The following is an 18,893-nucleotide window of genomic DNA, read 5'->3' as shown; positions in this document are numbered from 1 at the left end:
AAGAACAGGCGCTTTTGTAATACATGAATGATAGAGAGAAAAAAACGGTCCATTTTGACAGCCAGAGTAGCTGACGTCTTGAAAAATTTAGCGCGACACACAAGGACAGAAAGAGTAGACGACACGCTCTGACAAGAGTAGCTGACGTGTTTATTACGTGAATGCGTCCATTGAGCGAGGTTTCCGATTATGTGACAGCCAGATTATTTTAGTTTCACGTGATCCCCTGAACGTCACTTATATTCGTGGTTCTGCTTAGTTCTGTTGCTTGAATTGTGAGTTTAGCATTAAGGTTTATTGGAATAACAAGCAAATGAGAGAAAATTTTTTGCCTATCGAAGGGCAATGTTTGCTATGGAGCCATCTAGCGAACAAACATGGGACCCTTTTAATTTGCATACTGAGAAGATTGCCCAGAAACACGAGGACTAAGCCGAGACAAACACAAGGATGAGCGCTATTCGCAACTGAAGTTCCTTTTTATATGTGCATGTTTTTTGGAATAAACTTCAGTTGTGAGTACCGTTCGTCCTTGTGTTTGTCTCCACTTAGTCCTCGTGTTTCTGCGCAATTTTTTCATTATGCATATCAACTAACTAGCCCAACTTTTTGCTCTCCTGTTAATTTGCTTTTCTGAGGTAAAAAATAGGTTGCAGCACTTACTTTTCCATCTAGTTGCTTTATGCTGCTCGATCTCCTATATATTGCGCGATTCTTTTTGACTTGTGCTGCTACTAAGAGACATTTGGCCCATTGCAGCACGACCACGCATTGAACGCTGCCCGAACGAAGTTTTCATCTCAGAAAAGGGCAATGGGAAGGTCAAGATCTACTTCTCGGCTTCAACGCTGTTGGAGGTATCACTATTTAAGGACGGTCTCCAGATACTGGAGAGTGACCGCCTCAAGTACACTGTGTTCGATGATTACATCAGTGTGTGCCTGTATGAGGCAGTGAAGCCCGACGAGGGCAAGTACCAGCTCACCCTCAAGGACAGCAGTGGCACGGCGAGTGCCCAGTTTACACTGTATGTCACAGGTGAGCAGGAATTCTCCATATCTCTGGCTGGCTTGTAATTGGAGGTTTAACAATCTCAACTTTTTGGGTACAGAGTGCATAGAAATGATAAAAATTGGTTGTGCATTGAATTGATTATTTTTGGCTATCTGTACAGGGAGCTCTTTGCCAACTACTTAAAAAAAAAGTTCGTAATAAAAACTGCAAAAGTAGTATATTACAAGTGTGCGCACGAATGAATGTAATTTAGTTTTCTTTTGCTTTAAAAAGACGCGCCGTATTCAAACTTGTATAAACAACGCGAAAAAACGAGGACGATGCAAAAGTTCACTTACGAACAAGAAGGGTGCTCATTACTACCAACGCATGTGTTCAGCCTGGAAAGAAAATATTTATACGTACGGTGTCCTGAGCTTTTTGCGCGGTTTCTAGAAGTTCAACATGAACCAACCAGCCCAAACCAGAACGTTAATGCGTCATATTAGTTTGCAGTAATAATACTTCAACATTTTTTCTAGTGCTCCCTCTCGGATCTCGGGCTAGGACATCTAGCAGCCCCTCTAAGCTTGTGAAACGATGCCCATGTGGAAACCTTTTTTGCATGCGGGGAGTCAGCATGTTCAGCGTTGTCATGGTTTTGCTTCTTGCAGAGTTCTGCACACAGCATTGGTTATGTGTGTCAGACATCTCGCATTTTCTTGTGTTGACCTTGGTGAAGTTCGTAGCTACAGGAAGGTCAAAGGCGGTTCATGTTCATACAGGAGTATGACCTCTCTCAGGTTTGAAACGGGCACTTCTGTAATGGCTGCGGCAAAAAAATATATACAGGGTCTGTTCTGAAAGTAGTAGGACTGGTTTTTTACTGGGCGAACGGTTGGATGAGAGGCGGTTTGCGCGTGCAGGATCGTTGAAGGGGGATATTGGGAATGCTGAAGAAAATCGGCAGTCGGCTCTCGGTCGTTCAAGAGAGCAGGTCGCTTGTACTGTGAACCCCTATCGAAACGTCTCGTCACGCAGAATCATGGAGCGTTTACTGGATCAGCGATACGCGATCAAATTTTGTGTAAATCCTCGTAAAACGGGCAAAGAGACTCACGACATGATTAAGGAGGCCTACTGTGACGCTTCCATGGGTAGATCAGGTGTTTTTTGAGTGGCACAAGCTGTTCCGAGAACGTAAGGAAAAATTGGAGGAAGACGACCGCTCCAGACGCCCTTGGACCAGCAAGACCAATTAAAATATGTAACGAGTGAAACATTTATTTAACAGTGATCTTAGAATGAGTATCAGAATGATTGCTGATGACTTGAGCATTCCTCAAACCCAAGTTTTTGACATCGTGACAGAAAACTTAACCATGAGGATAGCGTGCGCGAAGTTGGCGCCGGGAGTGTTGTCAGAGGAGGAAAAGGCCAACCGGTAGGATCATCTTCATGTGAATGAGGACCCCGATTTTTTGCCCAGCAAAGCTCGGCAACGATGCCTCAGCCCCCCTACAGCCTCGACTTGGCCCCGCCAGACTTTTTTCTATTCCCGAGAATAAAATCGACGCTCTAGGGGGAACATCACGGATCGGTAGAGGTGGTTCAACAGGCCGTGACGAGGGAGCTAAACAGCATTCCGGTCGAGGCGTTCCTGGAGGCGTATGAAAACTGGAAAACTCATTGGCAGCAGCGTGTAGGTGCGGAAGGGTGCTACTTTGAAAAATTATCATCGTTTGTACTACTCCCATGTATAAATTTTATTTAAAAAATGAGCCCTACTACTTTCAGAACAGACCATGTATGCACTTTGATAGCTAGTGTAGCGGGTGCATTTTTAATGCGAAAGCATTACCAGGCTATGTCGACGAGGTCGTATCGCCAAAACGTGTCCACAGTAGTCGTGTTGTTCTCAGAAGAGAGAGTATCAAACAAATGATTGTCAATTGATGGGGGACAATGTGAGGATGATGCGCAAAAAATTTCATGTTAATAGGATGATAATTAATTAGAGCAAAATGTGTTGAAAAACCGCCGAACTAACATGGACGTCGAGAGAGTGAGTGGACAGGAAAACAGCCATGGACGGCAAAATAATGAAAAAGTAGTCAACGGAGTGAAAATAAAGTTTGAAATGAATTGAAATGTATTTGATTAATGATAATTAATCAAACAAAAAGTTTGATTGATATCAATTAATTAGTTAATTATGAGCAAAAACCATTGGACGGTTGAATAGGCTGGACGGGGATATAGTGAGTGGATGAGAAAGCAACCGCTGCGCCAAATTTAAAAAACCAAAATCGTTGATTGAGGTAAAAGAAGCTATAATTAGGGCAAATAAATCGATCATTAATTAAAGCGTAAGATAACTTTGCTAATTGTGTAGTTAAATGAATTAACAAAGAAAACGAACGTGATAGAATGTTGGAATGTGGCGACGATTAATCAGCACGGCTATTATGGTGACGTGTGACGTCATGTCGTGACGCCTTAACTGTCCGTTGGTGTGATGTCACAGTGACGTCAGAGGATAGTGCCCGCCACAGCGTCTCAGTGCGCCGCAGCGCCAACTTGTTGAGGATCAAAGAGAGGCAAAGAGAAGCGACGAGTGCCGGGGAGGCATCAGTGCTTTCGCATTCTTTCAATTTTGAAATAACAAAAGGTCAAAGCTAAAATATTTGGAAATACAGCAGAACCTCGCTGTAGTAAAGCCACTCGAACCAGCAAAAATCTTTACTCTACCAGTGTCTTTACTTTGTCAGCTGTTGATGATGGCATGGCTCTCAGGATGCTGTCTAGTAATTAAGTGGCTGCTTACTAGACACATAGTATTGGTCTATAAATTAAACATTAAGAAATCCCTTCCATCCTGCTCTTATTAACCCTTAAAGTAATAATTATTTATTCTCAGTTATCACATTTTCGATTTCGTTTCATGTTTTGTAGAAGTACCACAATTACGCGACTACAATGCGGCTGCAAATATCACACGAGTTTGATTCGATATGAAAAGTAAAGCTTTGTGTGAACACAGCATTGTCTTACGTGGCCTCGGTGTCACTTAAAATGCAATGGTTAAGAAATGCGCCCAACACAGTCAAGCGTGGTGCAAGCGCCGACACCGTGCCACTGAAACGTCACTGAAGTTTCCGCTGCAGTGACGTTTTTCACTGGTCTCGTGAATATGATTGTAGCAGGATTCGACTATTCCTGCTCAATTCTGACTTGTTTTCTGTTGAACTGTGCGAGTCAAAGTAAGCCTACATGCCATATTTTTATGCTGTGGAAAGAACAGATTAACTAACGAAACACCAATGCCAGCACTGGTGCCTTCAGCAGTGGAGCTTGTGTATGATGCGTATGGTTTGTGAATGCTCCAGCAGGTTGAATAAGTGGAGTGTACTCAGTTCCTTGTGTTCACAACAGTGCCTCATTAATGCTAATTTATGTAGCAGTTTCTGTCGTGCTTGCGAAGCTTACGAACTACAAAGCTTGTGCAGGGCATCTTCTCTGGCGCAGTTTACTGCGAGGCAGATTGTCAAGCTAATTATCATAAGAGGCTGACAGGGAAGATTTCACATGGTGCATTACTTGCCATGCAGTTGTTGCTTTGGTTGAACTGTCTGCCTCCATTTCTGTTTGGTGCACCCTGCCTGGCACTCTGGGTGTCTGAGGGGCTGATGTATTCTTCTGCTGCCAGGCCCCGGCAGAGTTTGTGGTGCTGATGAGACCGAGCCGTTGGTGACGCCAGCCGAGGGTTGGAAACGCGGACCTCGTGTAAGGGGTTCTTGTTTTGGCACATTTTGCAAGGCTGCTGCCGCTGCTTATCTGTCCATTCTGTGCTCGCACTGTGTTGCTTGCATCTTCGTGCAACACAGCTTATTGCAAAGCTTACATGCAGCAGCTGTACAGGGCAAGAGCATGAATCACAGCCATTCTTTTTTTTAGTGTGCTGGCACTTATAGTGTCCATTCCCCACATTTAGCTATTGCGTGTCTTTCTGAAGCCTGTTTTATGGCAGGCTGCTTACTTCCGGGTGGTGGGTAATCTGCCCCAAATATGTGTGTGTGTGTGCGTGTATTTATATATATATATATATATATATATATACACACACACACACAGGAATGCAGCTGGAGAACATGATGAAGACGGCGTTATATATATATTGTGAAGAACTCAAGCTAGCTCAAATGCCGCCGTTCAGTCGAACGCCGTCTTCATAGTCTTCTTCTCCAGATGCATTCCTCAATATAAATGTGTGTGTGTGTGTCCCTAGCAATATGCCCACCGTGTCAGGAGGCAAGTAATTCAGTGAAGGGAGGCTGCTCAGAAAGACCAGCCTGGGTTGCAACCCAATCCAAACAAACCATGTCCCACCGATGGCAGCACCTGCCATAGAAGGGCAGTGGTGCATCGCTTGACCGCTGCACCACTGCACCAGGAGTGGTATGAGGACTCCTAGGGATCTATGAATTACCACTATCCAAACAACTGCCACCGTCAACACTGGATCTGAACACCGGAATAGAAGGCAAAACCTAGCTGCTAGCGCACGTAGTTCACATTTGGCCTAACGACGCAAATCGACCCTTTTTTTTTGTTGCCGCGATGGCTCAATGGTTATGGTGCTCGGCTTCTGACACAAAAGACGCGGGCTTGATCCAGGCTACGGCGGACGAATTTCTATGGAGGCGAAATTCTGGAACCCGCCACGGTGGCTCAGTGGTAAGGCACTCGTCTACCAAGCCAGAGTACCCCGGTTCAAACCCGACCATGGCGGCCGCGTTTCGATGGAGGCAAAACGCAAGGGGTGCCCATGTGCTGTGCGATGTCAGTGCACGTTAAAGATCCCCAGGTGGTCGAAATTATTCCGGAGACCTCCACTATGGCACCTCTTTCTCTCTTTCTTCTTTCAATCCTACTTTCCTCCCTTCCCTGGTGCGGTTCCGTGTCCGCCGAGATATTTAAATACTGCGCCATTTCCTTTCCTCAAAAACCAATTTACCAATTTTAAATTCTGGAGGTCTATGTGCTGTGCGATGTGGGTGCACATTAAAGAGCCCCGCGTTGTCGAAATTTCTGGAGCCCTTCACTACGGCGTCCCTCGTAGCCTGAGTCGCTTTGGGACGTTAAACCCCTAGAAACCATAAACCAACCATTTTTTTGTCAGCACTTGGAATTCAGCTCCCTATGGCATCTGATAGGGAATGCAGTAGACTCTCAATAATTCGGCCTCAATGGATATGAAAAATTTATTGGATTTTAGTGGATCTTGAAATGAGGGGAGCCTTTCTTAATAGAAGTTATGGTGGCAGGACCAAAGTTTAGGCTCATATTAACCGGATGTTGAAATCAAGCGGGTTTGAAATAGTGTAACCAGATTCCGCTCTGTGTGAGAAGAGTAGAATAAGAGAGTGCAGCGCTAATGCTTGCCATAATTTCTCTTCATGCTTAGTTATGTCATAGAGTTTGTGAAATTCGCTTGCGTTCTCAGTAGTGGCTCAGAAAGGCAGCGATATGTGCCAGCTAATATTCTTGCAGTGGGGACTTCAGGTGTCGAGAACCCACTGCACACATTTTGTTGGGCATATACACAGAGGTGACTGCCCTGCTGCTGCATTTTCAGCCTTGAGTGCCAAGTGATTGCTGTTCGCTGAATTGTGGCTCCTTTTATTTTCTCTTTGCCGGCCTAGCAGATGTACGACATGGTGCGCTCACCAAGAGGCTTGTGCGTCATCATCAACAACTACAAATTTGAAACCCACCGAGAGGAGCGCAAAGGCTCTGAGCTCGATGTGCGGCACATGGTCGACTTGTTCAGTGCATTGCACTTCAAGTGTGTTGTCCATGAAGACCTTAGTGCGAAGGTGAGTGACCACCGTAGATGTTACTGTGTGCCAAGATGCTGTGCGCCACTAACAATGCCGTCTGCTTATGTGTTGACGGGAACGCCGGCGCTGTGGCTTCTTGCCTGGCAAACTTAGCAGCGTGTCAAGACACTGCTACACCCAGCTGTGCCAGTGCACATATGTTTAGAGCGCCGGAAAGATGATGTGAAAGGGCCATGGCAAAAGGTGACGCATGTTACTCACCCTTATGGGTGTGGTAACTGAAAGTGTGAGCTGGACTGCCAAGCTAGCTGAGTCCGGACAAGACAAAAACAAAAGTGTTCGCATCTCATCAGATGCTTTTTTCGGGAATTCAGTGGCATCGGCGGAGCTGGCGCGAGGTTTTGCTGCCGGCGAGTCCATTTGCATCAGAAAACCAGTGTCGGTTGAAATTAGAAAAAAAACAACAAAACGTTGACTCCTCACTGATGGCGGAGCGGGGAGCAGCATTTATTCTGTAAAAGCCGCACGAGTGGGCCACTTGATTCTGCGTGCAGCCCATCCAGTCGAGTGCGCGAATGCGGGGCAATGTCGGTCTTATGACTAGTTTTCTGCATTCTTGTCTTGAGGTTAGAGGTGTGAGCATAAGAGATGGGAATTGAAAAATTGGCCGTGGTTTAGCCCCTTTAAACCTAGTGATACGAGTGAAAGCTCTGTTAACCATGGCCATACACTGGTTTTGCTCCAGAGCAGAGCTTGGTACATCGTTTGTGGCGAGACTGAGCGCGAGCGCCGGCTAAGTAGGCGAAGCAGCTGAAGTGCAAGTGTGGCAGCGCTGCGGAGAGTCATTGCGGTATCAGCGACGCAGCTGCGGCGAGCGCTGATGCGGTGAATCAGCAGCGCCGAGCGAGCGCGGAGGCTCTGAGTGAGAGCGAGCGGAGCTGTGGCGAGTCACGTGGTATGACCTCATAGACACACCTCCGCTCCTCCTGGTTTGAAAGTCATCCGACAACATTGAATGACCTTGGGAGTTGCAGTGCAAACAGCAGCGCTCTCATTCTAATAAAAAATAAAAAATTGATTGCTGAAGGCAAGAAAACAAATACAAAAACGAACGAAACAGCAGAAAAAAGCACAAAGGGTCCACTCACAGGAACATCGACTGACTGTGACGCTTGTGACGGCAGATTGTAGCGGGGAGGGAGGTTGCTAAGCACATGTTGGAGGCTGTTGGGCTGCCTTGAGGCAAAAAAGATTGAGAACCCCTGCACTAGACTATTCTTAGTGACATGACCAGTTGCCTTTGAGAGGGCTTCCTCATGGGAAAAGTTCACAATGGCAGCGGTGGCTCAGTGTTTAAGGCGCTCGTCTACCGAGCCGGAATATACCCGGGTTCGAACCCAACCGCGGCGGCCTTGTTTCGATGGAGGCGGAACCCAGAAGACGCCTGTGTGCTGTGCGATGCCAGTGCACATTAAAGATCCCCAGGTGGTCGAAATTATTCCGGATACCTCCACTACAGCACCTATTTTTCTCTTTATTCTTTCACTCCCACCTTCCTCCCATCCCTTAAAGTGCAGTTCCGAGATATGTGAGACAGATACTGCGCCCTTTCCTTCCCTCAAAAACGAATTACCAGTTCACCGCATTAAAAATTTCCTTAGCTTGCAGCGCGTTACTGGTGCACATGGCGTATGCATACAAAGTGTGAAATTACCATATTAACATAAATATAACATGTCCACGGATAGAGTAAAGTCGTTAATTCAAATTTCAATGTACTAGCAAAGATATTGAAGGTATTCAAATTTTGAATTATCGAATATCCCCAAAAATGTTGGAGGAACCGCTTGCGTCACAGCAAGTTTTTTCTGGTGAAACAATGGGCAATGGTCGCCTGCTTTTCAGGTGAGGACAGTGCGACAATGCCCAATTTTTTATATTTCCATCAATGCTTTTATTATGTGCACACTGTTGGGAGCATCGAAGTTGAGCTGCTCCAAAATCGTAAGAGCTTCCCTGGCATCCTTAACTGAGTTTCCTGTCCACGGACGTTCGTTGTACCCCAGATTTGGTGCTATAGTTCTCATGCAAATTGTGGCGGTCGCGTCAACTTTGTTAGTACCAAGTGAGTGTTTGTTAATGAATAAACACATGTTTCCTGGTGCAAGCAAACAAACGAACTTAGTAGAAATCAGCCTTTATCCTAAACCTTTCAATAAAAAAAGTCCTTACCTAAATGTAAGTCATTATAAACCTTTTTGGTCGCTCGTCATTGAAGATGTTGCTTTATAGTTTCGGATGAATTAGTAATTAGTTTGCTAAGAAATGCCTTCTGTAGAAATATGACAGGTGCTTTAGTGTCTCCTTTGTAGCAGCCTGCTACGTGCAAGACACTTACAGATCGTTTTGATTCTGGATCTTTATGCCATAGTTCTACTGTGAGCTATGGGCTGCTCTGTGGGGGCCAGCCCTGAATTAGCTTTAACTCAACCACATGAAATTTTCATGTGCTGTGTTCATGTGTGTGTCATGTGTAGTGTCATGTGGTGTAGCCAAATTAGAAGCGATGAGTTTGTGCCAAACAAATCTCTTCAAGCAGTTGCAGGCTCCTAAGGTTTTTCCAAAGCATATGTCTGATGCTGGAAGAGATTGGAGCTAAGAATAAAATTTCTAGCTGAAGCATTGTGGTTTGGTGTTGGGCAGTGTTTTGCTCTGATTTTAAGCTGTGCAGGAAAACATGAACTTGTGCTGTTGGTGAGAGTTAATTTGTGGGGCTTCCGAGTGTAATATGTACTGTTTAACTAATGTTGTATGTTTTATGAATAAAACTGTTTGTAAAAACACATGCTTAATTTGCATGACATTCTAGTAGAGTGCTATAACAGCAATCTGAACATTAAAATCACCGTGTGTTGGGTACCTGGTCATGCTGGGATCGAGGGGAAACGAGTTGGTTCATCAATGGGCCCGCAAAATCAACGTCCGGGTGCCTTCAATCCCCTGGCCAAATCCAGCATCAGTGAAACACGCTGCAACATTCAAGGAGCATGTAGCTGAACACTGCCACAATACCGGGGAAAATCGCATAATTTTATCGCAACCTCGCCACTCACTGAACCCGTAAGCAATGTCCTTCACAAAGTTCAAACTAACACTCTCCTCACCCCACTAATGCTCGACAACTTCGGATGGCATGACACAGCTTACTGTTCCAACCAGGGGTGGGCTTATAAGGCCCCCCCCCCCCCCCCCCCCCCGCCGAAATATTTTCGAACTATCACCGACCCCAGCATGGCCCAAGTACATATCGCAGTTTTGTTCTTGCCTGGGTCGTCTGTCTTTCCGTGTGTAAAGTTTACTTTGTGTGACAGCGCAAAATGTTTATTTGCCTTGTTTGACGCATTATATAGGGTGACTTTTGCTTAGATGCGTAGATTTAATGGAGACATACGTGTATTTAAATATCTTGTTGCGAGGTTTGGTGCATACATATAGTGACTTTGTTTCCAGTGACAGTTTTTTGTCCTTTGTCAAGTTGTATCTTCACATTTCTAATGTATATTTTGCAGAACTCCTCGTTTATTCATGTGCTCGCTTTTATGACTAAAATTTCGGTGCAATTACTCGCAATGCATGACCGGTGACAGCTGCTGCTGCGCAGTATACTGGGACGAAGGGCATCGTAATTGAGATTTTTCCTTGGCCATTGCATATGTACAAAAATGTAAAGGTTCTTGAACGACAAAGATTCATTAAAATATTTGTCTATTTTTGCTAATTTCATGGCCTTTACGTTTTTCATATGAGCGGCATGCACTGCTTTGCTTTGCATATGTACAAAAATGTAAAGGTTCTTGAACGGCAAAGGCTCATTAAAATATCTGTCCTCTAGTATTTGCTAATTTCATGGCCTTTACGTTTTTCATATGAGCGGCATGCACTGCTTTGCTGGTTTCAGACTGACATATAGTTCAATGCTTCGTGTGATATTTTGTTTACTTAGTAAGTACGCAAAAACTTGGAAGCATTTCATGTAATATTTTCTTTACTTACTAAATACGCAAAAACATGGAAGCATTGGTATCAGTTATGTCTGCCATGATTTTTAAGACATACGAATACATTGTTTTACTATAAAAAGTGCATATTTCACTTGAATAGACAATGAGTAGCGTTATCTAATGCACAATGGCATTCTCAATGGCAATGCAGTTCATATTCTTGCGTTTGATCCCTCCGCAAAGTCTATGAGGAGGCTGTGCTGCAACATGAGCCCCCCCCCCCGAACAAAATTTCTGGCTACGCCACTGGTCCCAGCTGTCCAGAGGTCGTGGCAGACACAGAACACATTCTCTACGCATGGAGCACTGCTGTTCCCTCTCTTTGTTCCCTCCTCCTCTTTCCTGGAGTGCTTGGCTTCACTTGGGCTCAGCAGGTTATCAGCGGGCCTTGGCGGCTGAAGCGCTGTTCTTCACTAGGCCTTAGTGCTGGCCTCACATAAGGTTTTTTTCCCTCCTCCTACCTCAGGACATGAGAGATGAACTTCAGCGGGTGGCCAAGTCAGAGCATCACCAGGATGTAGACTGCCTTGTAGTGATCCTGATGTCTCATGGGGATGAAAAGGGGATTCACGGTACAGATGGTGAAGTTGTGGACCTGGATAAGCATGTGTACGCTCTGTTCAACAATGACAATTGCACCTCACTCCAGGGGAAACCGAAGATCTTCTTTGTCCAAGCTTGCAGGGGAAGTATGTGTGCTTAGTATCATTTTTATTATTTTGCTCGTGTTCCTGTTATTCCGTGAAGATTTTTTTGCAGTATAGCAATGCTTTCTATTAAGCGTGCATTAATAAACATTTTCTGTTCAGAGCGAATACGAAGAGAATAGCTATTTTGTTGGAATAGTAGTTTCGAACTAAAGTGAATAGTTTGCAGCTAAAAATATAGCAGTAAAAAAAAGAGAGGCAAAGGAAATCAAACTAGCATGACACTGAATATAAATTTCCTGGTCTTTCGATAGCACCACAAAAAATAAGGTGTCTATCTGGGAAGATATTACTTGGCTGATGCTTATGGTTTCCAGCAGCTGAAAAACCAAATTTTGCTGCAACTGGATAATCATTTGGCATCTTTCAACCGAGTACAGCAAAGCTTTTAGCTGATTCCTGTTTGCTTTAATGCAATGCAGTGCTTAACACTCTTATGGAGAGTGTTTGAAATCACTGTGTGACAGTAAATACTACTTCATTAAGGCATTTACTTTTCAGACACTGTTTAACACTCTTGTGGTCCCAATAAGACTAACAAATTGCCTTACAACCTTGTGTAAGTCGACACCAAATGAAACACAAACAAGACATTTGAAACATGAACAGCAAAACATGATTATATTAGCCAGGGAAAGGTCAATACTAGTTTAGGTTAATTTCACCCAGAATGTACGAAGACTTGTTCATAAATGTTAGTCATGTTCTTTGTATTTTCTCTCCAGGAGCTAATATTTATGTTTCTGTGTTGGCATATCAGTTCCCTTGTTTGCATTCTGTTTGTTGCTAGTGGTGCACTTATTCCTTTTGTTCGGTTGCGACGATACAGTTTCTTCTCTAGACCCGTTCTCACCAACTTGGGCGCCACACCTACTCACAGTTCCATGGCTCTCTTCTTGTGCAGGAGGAGCTGACATTGGAACCAAGCGCATTATGCGCAACACCCGAGATGCAGCACCGACACCTGGGGGAAGTTGCCGCGCACCACCATCTGGTGATGACGGACGAGAGGCAACCTGGGCGGACATGTTCATCGTTTACGCTACCATGCACAGTTATGTAGCTTATAAGAACGAACACATTGGCTCGTGGCTTTTGTCGGCTGTGTACAGCGTCTTCAGGGAGAACGCCTGCAGCTTGCATTTAGATGAGCTGATGCACCTTGTCCACGATCAGGTGCTGAAGTTGTGTTTTTACGATGGTTGTAAGCAGACATCAGAAGGGATTGGGAAGGGTTGGAGGAAGCAGTTGTACTTCAACCCTGGACTATACGAAAAGAGTAGCCCACAAGAAAGTGACATTTGTCACGCTGCCGGCGTGTAACTGACTGTGATCAAGAGGAAATTTCGTCTGGTCAGGTATCATAGTGGTAACGAAAAACTGCCGCCACAAACATGGCCACAGGGAAAATAGGCATTTGAGAGCCAATCTGGGTTCCCAGTTTCAAACCTGGACTAAGGCTTCGGGACACAACCATTCAGACACCTCAGTGTTTCGGAACTATCGCAGTTCTAAGTTGAGGACGCATATTGTGCCTAAATATTCAAACTATGCAAGCATACGGATGGCACAGCAAAGGGCATTGGCATATTGGTGTCCACTGCCAGCTTCATTGCGGAAGATGAAGAAAAAGGTACTGAGCAACGACACTTTTTCACTGAAAGCTTTCCTGCTTTACATGAGCAGCTGTTGCACATCTTTTGGAAGGACATCGAAACATTCTTAGGCACCCTGAATGTGATAATACACTATGTAGATTACATTTAAAATGGAGCATGAAAGTAGGCTTCCTATCCTTGACATCCATCTAATTAATCCATTCCGCTGGCAGCCTGCCCTTTTCTTTGTATGAGAAGAAAATCACTCAGGTTTTTACTTCACCTCTTCTTCGTGTCACTTGGTTGCTCAAAAGGGATTAATGGTTTCTTCTTTGATTACGTGAGCCAAGCATGTCTCCTCTAATGAGAGAAAGGTCCATGACTGTTCATCAGTTGATGATTGGTTGGTTGGTTTATGAGGTTTAACGTCCCAAAGCGACTAAGGCTATGAGGGACGCCGTAGTGGAGGGCTCCGGAAATTTCGACCACCTGGGGTTCTTTAACGTTGATGAACAATTGCCTTGTTCATTTTATAAGCAGTTTAATAAAATGAGATTCTTTGGCTAGCACATACAAGCACAACTTCCCGATTTGACTGAGGTGTTACACTGCATATTCATACGTTTTTTTTTCAGATTCAGCATGCGTACTGCATACAGTCCACAAGCTTTTGAACAAGCTACGAAATAAACTTAAATGTAAAAGATACATTTGGCAGGCAAAAATTGCAAGAGTAATGCATTGATCTACAAATTTTCTTTCGTGGATGGCAGTCATGTTTAAATAAACCAAACAGCCCAATTCTCAAAATGCCCAAAAGAACACTAACACAATTGCAACAATGGCACGAAATGCAGTCAAGCATAAAATGTGCTACCTCAGCACGCCCATCACCTCTGTCACTGCTTCAAATCAGACACGGTTTCTGTCATGGTAGTAGACAGAAATCTAACATGCCCTGTTTCATCATTTTTTGGTGACCCAGGCAACACTACACGATCAGTAAGACGGGGCACGACATGCCAACCACCTATGTACACTAGCTAGTTGAAATTTTCTGAGTTAAGTACTCGGCTACCCTTTGCCTGTTTCATTGTGATCAAAGAACCTAGATGACCTCTGAAATGTGCATTCCATTTTCTCTTACACGGTCAGAAAAAACCCTAGTCAGATGATTACCAAGATCTACGTGGCAGTGCGATTTCTCGTTTCTACTTAACTTGCTATTGCTTTCTAGGATGGACGTTCTTAGGTGCAAGCTGCAGGGATTTTCTCATGTTGCACAATTGTAGTAGGGAGCTCTTTGTTGCCAGGTGCTTCAGAATTCTTTTATAATTCCAGTTAAGGATGAGTGAATGATTGAAAAAGTTCATGAGGAGGAACTTGAATAAAAGAGAGGGCTTCTTCTGCAGTAAGTTGCTGCAGTTTAAGAGGCCTGGACATTGTGCATGAGCTATGCAGTCAGCTCTTGGGGGCGGGTGAACCTCTATTTGTCTCTTCATGTGTCGAGAACACAATTAATCTTGGGTTAAAGGGCTACTCCAGCATTTTTCGTACCCCCACAGATTTCACTGAAACTTTCGGGGCTGTACCACGAGATCAGAGCTACCCAGTGTATGCGTAGTCTCCTCTAACCCAGACCACACCAAGCAATTCATTGCGTTTAAACATCATCACACTCCATTCGCACCCTTCCCCTCTTCTCCGGTGAGGAGTTGCAAGCCAAGGTCACCTTACTGCTGGCCGACCCCTTCTCCTTTACTTTCATTAAAAACTTTGTCTCTTTTAGGGTCAGTTCACCGCAGTTTCCTAGTCATCTGTGCCAAATTTCACAGCTGGGTGACGTCTTGATGCAGCGTAAATTAATTTTAAAACTTTCTATTTCGTGGCTTCAATCAGGGCAATTTATAGGGCAACCTTGCATGTGTGACATCGCAGGAGATGGCATACTCATTAATATTTGCTCTACATTTGCTGAAGAATGAAACTTCGTGGTTGATTTTGCTCAGTTCAGACAAATAATGAACCAGGCTGTCCGTTGCCGTCGCTAGTTTAGCCAGTTAATGCGCAAACGATTAGCTTTGGGACCGTATTCATGACAGCATAAGTTGGTACGTCGAGTTTGGACGGAACCCAATTTCGGTTTCAATTTTTGCTGCTTTAAAATTGTTCTACTCGGTGTTTTGAAAAACGGTTTCTGGCAATGAAGAGAGGGGACTCTGAAGAATGCGAGGTGATTATCAACTCAAAATGTTCTAAAAACCCTCTGGAGTTGCCCTCTAATATCAGTGGAAAAGCTAACGTGACAGTTCGTTAACCATCGGCTTTCGAACTAATCGGCATCTCGCTTGCTTGAAGTGACCTTATCGTGTTTCTCAACGAAGCGATTCTATGTAAAATGCAGCACATTTCAGGCATTTCCTAGTCCTAGCACTACTGCTTACCCCTTCCTTGACTTTCATGTTGAAAATTGCTTTTGTCGGACCAAATCACCTCGCATAGTCCTGCTTCTTTTGATTGTGCTGTTATCGGGTCATCAAGAAGCTCTACTCTGTAAAGCTTAGTTTACTTCACTAACTCAGGGTTTGCGTCAAAGTGCAAACCAATGAATTACGCTTTTGTTTGGCATGGGATCTCTGGAACTGCTAGTACATGGCCCCATCCTTGCAGAAGCTGCATCCTAGACCCAGCATTTTTCTTGTCACCCCGCCGTGATGGCTCAGTGGTTGCGGCGCTCGGCTGCTAACTCGAAAGACGCAGGTTCGATCCCGGCCGCCGCGGCCGAATTTCTATGAAGGCAAAATTCTAGAGGCCCGTGTACTGTGCGATGTCAGTGCACGTTAAAGGTCCCCAGGTGGTTGAAATTTCCGGAGCCCTTCACTACGGTGTCCCTCATAGCCCGAGGTGATTTGGGACAATAAACCCCATTAAAACCAAAACCAGCATTTTTCTTGTACATTCCTGCCAAAGCCCTCCCTTGTACCATTTGTGGATATTGCCTCATCTCTTAAGCTCCTCGCAGCTGAAGCTGAGATGTTTCAGGACCATGTTTCTGTTGAGCAGAATTGTTAAATGGTCCAACTTGTACTTTTTGCTGTTGCAACAAAAAAAAAACTCCCTTTGATTTTGAATTGCCTGCAGTATTTTCAAAAGACACTCTTGTCTGCCCAAGCTGCAGTGCTCTCTTTCCCATGTTTTATGCCTAGACCTGGCCAAGCTTGCGAGGTCAGTTTTTGATTGTTGGAGTGGACTACCTGGAACTCCCGCTTTTCTTGCCAGTGCCGGTTGTACTGCTGTCCTTCTAATGTGTGCTTGCTTTTCGCATACATTTGATGTGCCTTCATGCTCGTTGTACTGGCGTTGTGTCAGGTAAAAAAGCTAGCCTGGAAGCAACCACAGCACACGCTCAATTTTTGCAGTGCCATAATCATTAAAACTTGTAGGCCTCTGTGCTCAAGGGAGCAGCAATGCTTCCAGGTATTCTGCGCACACATTGATGCAGAACAAATTACATGTGATAAGACTGAAATATTTGTGATGTCCTTACAATGCTGAGCAAAAGCTCGAATAACATTTTAATGCCATTTTGAAGTTCTTTTCTTTACACATGTTCAGGCAAACTTGCTTACAACTTTGGCTTCCATGCAACTTCGCCTTTAGTATCTGGCACATCATAATATGTTATAGCTGTGGATATAATTTGGTGACTGTGAAATGGAAATGTCATATAAATGTAATGTGATGTGTTGAAGTGTTTGTAACTTACAGGGTATTTTTAATTGCTGGACACCACAGGTGTCACCTTCTAAAGAGTTTCATGGTGAATGCTATTGAAGAGCACAGCAGATGTGTGTTATGTGTTTAATGGACTATATAAACACTTAGTGTATGTGAGTTATGTGTTTAATGGATTTTATAAGCACTCAGTGTATGAATCTGTGATGTAAATAATAGGTTATTTTTGTTATTTAAGTAAAGGTAATGTAAGTTGCGTTATTTTTGTAACTGCTGTACGAAAGTTACGGTTCACACTGGTGGTTACCTAGTGCAAGTTTGCTAGAACTTCTTAGATTGTGTCGGTCAATTTCTTGGTTATTTGACGCTATCGGAGTAAAGGTTCCCCTCAGCAGCTAACTTCATACACGCAGGTCTCGCACCTCTCTTTGTTGTTAGACTAATCACACTGCACTTTATTGCAGACAGTTTACTATGAAACTGGTCGCTAATTACATTGAGGTGTTCTCTGAAGGGCCTGCACACTCCTTTTTGCCATGCATGTCAGGTAAGAAGGGATGGAAGCCAGGACATGTGGGATGCCCCCGTACCTTCTGAAAACGGTTGGGGTCCCCCTAAAAAGATGGTGAACCCATACGAAATGCTGTTTGATAGCTGTTTATGTTCCTGCCAGTGTGTACTGCCACTGTCTGCAAGTGCTGGGTTGGCTGTTGCAGTGTGCTAAGTTGGAGTTTCTGCACCTTGCCCTTTCCTAGTCGCTTATCCCAATATATTATTATCCTGATGGATTGTTGAGTTTAATGTACCCTCATGTGCCTTTCACCTCATTCCTGCTGCTCAAAGAAATATACTCAAGTGTACTGCCATATTTAATAAGTTTAATATGTAAAAGAACAGGAGTCGCAGCACATTACCTGTTCACTGTTGTACTTAGCTTTATAGCTGTCTACTGCTTTTCTAAGTGGTACGAACAGGAGTGTGAGAGGCATCATGCATATTTTATGCTGTTTTTCATTTGATCATGTATGTTTGTCAAAAAGCCTTTTAAAAATGGATCATCTGGCAATGCAATATAGGGGCTTTTGGTTGGCCTTTAATGTATTTCGATACCTTTTTTTTCCAGTGAGCCAGTACTATTGCTGTTATTAGAAGCAGCAAGCAGTCTCATTCATTGTTCTATGTAACCATATTTGATGCAGTAGCCAAATGGTGGTAGAGTGGATGGCTATTCCGGACACAGTTCTACGCCTGGCCAGATTGTGACTCTTTGTTCCTACAGTGTCCAGCTTTATGTTGGATGCTTTTACTTGGAGTGTATTTTGCTGTGACTTGAACTGTAGTAGGCTGTGCGTTGTGGGTATGTTGTGCATATGCAGGTGATATTTTTCATCCTGCAGAAGTGTGACAAACTGGCACTGCATGGAAATTTAAGGAAGATGATCCTGTGAGTATAAAGGCCGTGACTGCTGTGCTCTTCTGGTTTTGACAACTAGAAAAAATATTGTGCCTTATTTATTGAGTACGGTTGTTATCACTGTGTAAAGTTAGAAAATAAAATGTTTTTTTTTTGTCTCTAGCAGTAGTGTCTTTATGCAAGGTAGTAACAGCACTGTAACAATGTCTGGGACATGACAATATGATATTACAAAGGTAAAGAAAAACTGGTTGGGGGCTTACCTTTGGTTAAGCCTGGTAGGCTGCGAAAGCAGGTGTTTTATACTGCATATGCAGCGTCTCTAGTGGGAAGAGCGCGGCACGCAGTGGCAAGCGGCCGCCGTCACCCGACGAGCCGAGTTGGTAGCCAGTCTCTCGCTCCTGGTATGACGTCACGCCATAAAGTCACTAGCGCCTCTAGCGGGAGGAGAGCACTGTGGCAAGCGGCCGCCGTTACCCGACGAGCCGAGTTGGTAGCCCCTCTCTCGCTCCTGGTATGACGTCAGGCTATAACATCACTAG

The 18,893-nt window shown here is 44.3% G+C and overlaps 1 protein-coding gene across 1 annotated transcript in view; it reads left to right on the top strand.

Annotated features, from left to right (window-relative positions):
* The window catches only part of LOC149362805 (caspase-2-like), a 38,585-nt gene extending 20,072 nt beyond the window's left edge, over positions 1 to 18,513 (top strand). Inside the window, exons 3-7 of the mRNA XM_089573250.1 lie at positions 760 to 1,038; positions 4,703 to 4,779; positions 6,702 to 6,872; positions 11,364 to 11,586; positions 12,509 to 18,513. Of these exons, the coding sequence (XP_089429376.1) occupies positions 760 to 1,038; positions 4,703 to 4,779; positions 6,702 to 6,872; positions 11,364 to 11,586; positions 12,509 to 12,927 (1,169 nt within the window). The 3' untranslated portion in view covers positions 12,928 to 18,513. The remainder of the gene's footprint in view (positions 1 to 759; positions 1,039 to 4,702; positions 4,780 to 6,701; positions 6,873 to 11,363; positions 11,587 to 12,508) is intronic.
* The last annotated feature ends 380 nt before the right edge of the window (positions 18,514 to 18,893 follow it).

Source organism: Amblyomma mixtum, chromosome 2 (assembly GCF_055824585.1).
Source record: "Amblyomma mixtum isolate Tamu chromosome 2, ASM5582458v1, whole genome shotgun sequence".
In the NCBI taxonomy this organism is placed as follows: Eukaryota; Metazoa; Arthropoda; class Arachnida; order Ixodida; family Ixodidae; genus Amblyomma; species Amblyomma mixtum.
The sequence above is the reverse complement of the archived record's forward strand: the minus strand, read 5'-3'. Positions and strand labels throughout refer to the sequence as shown.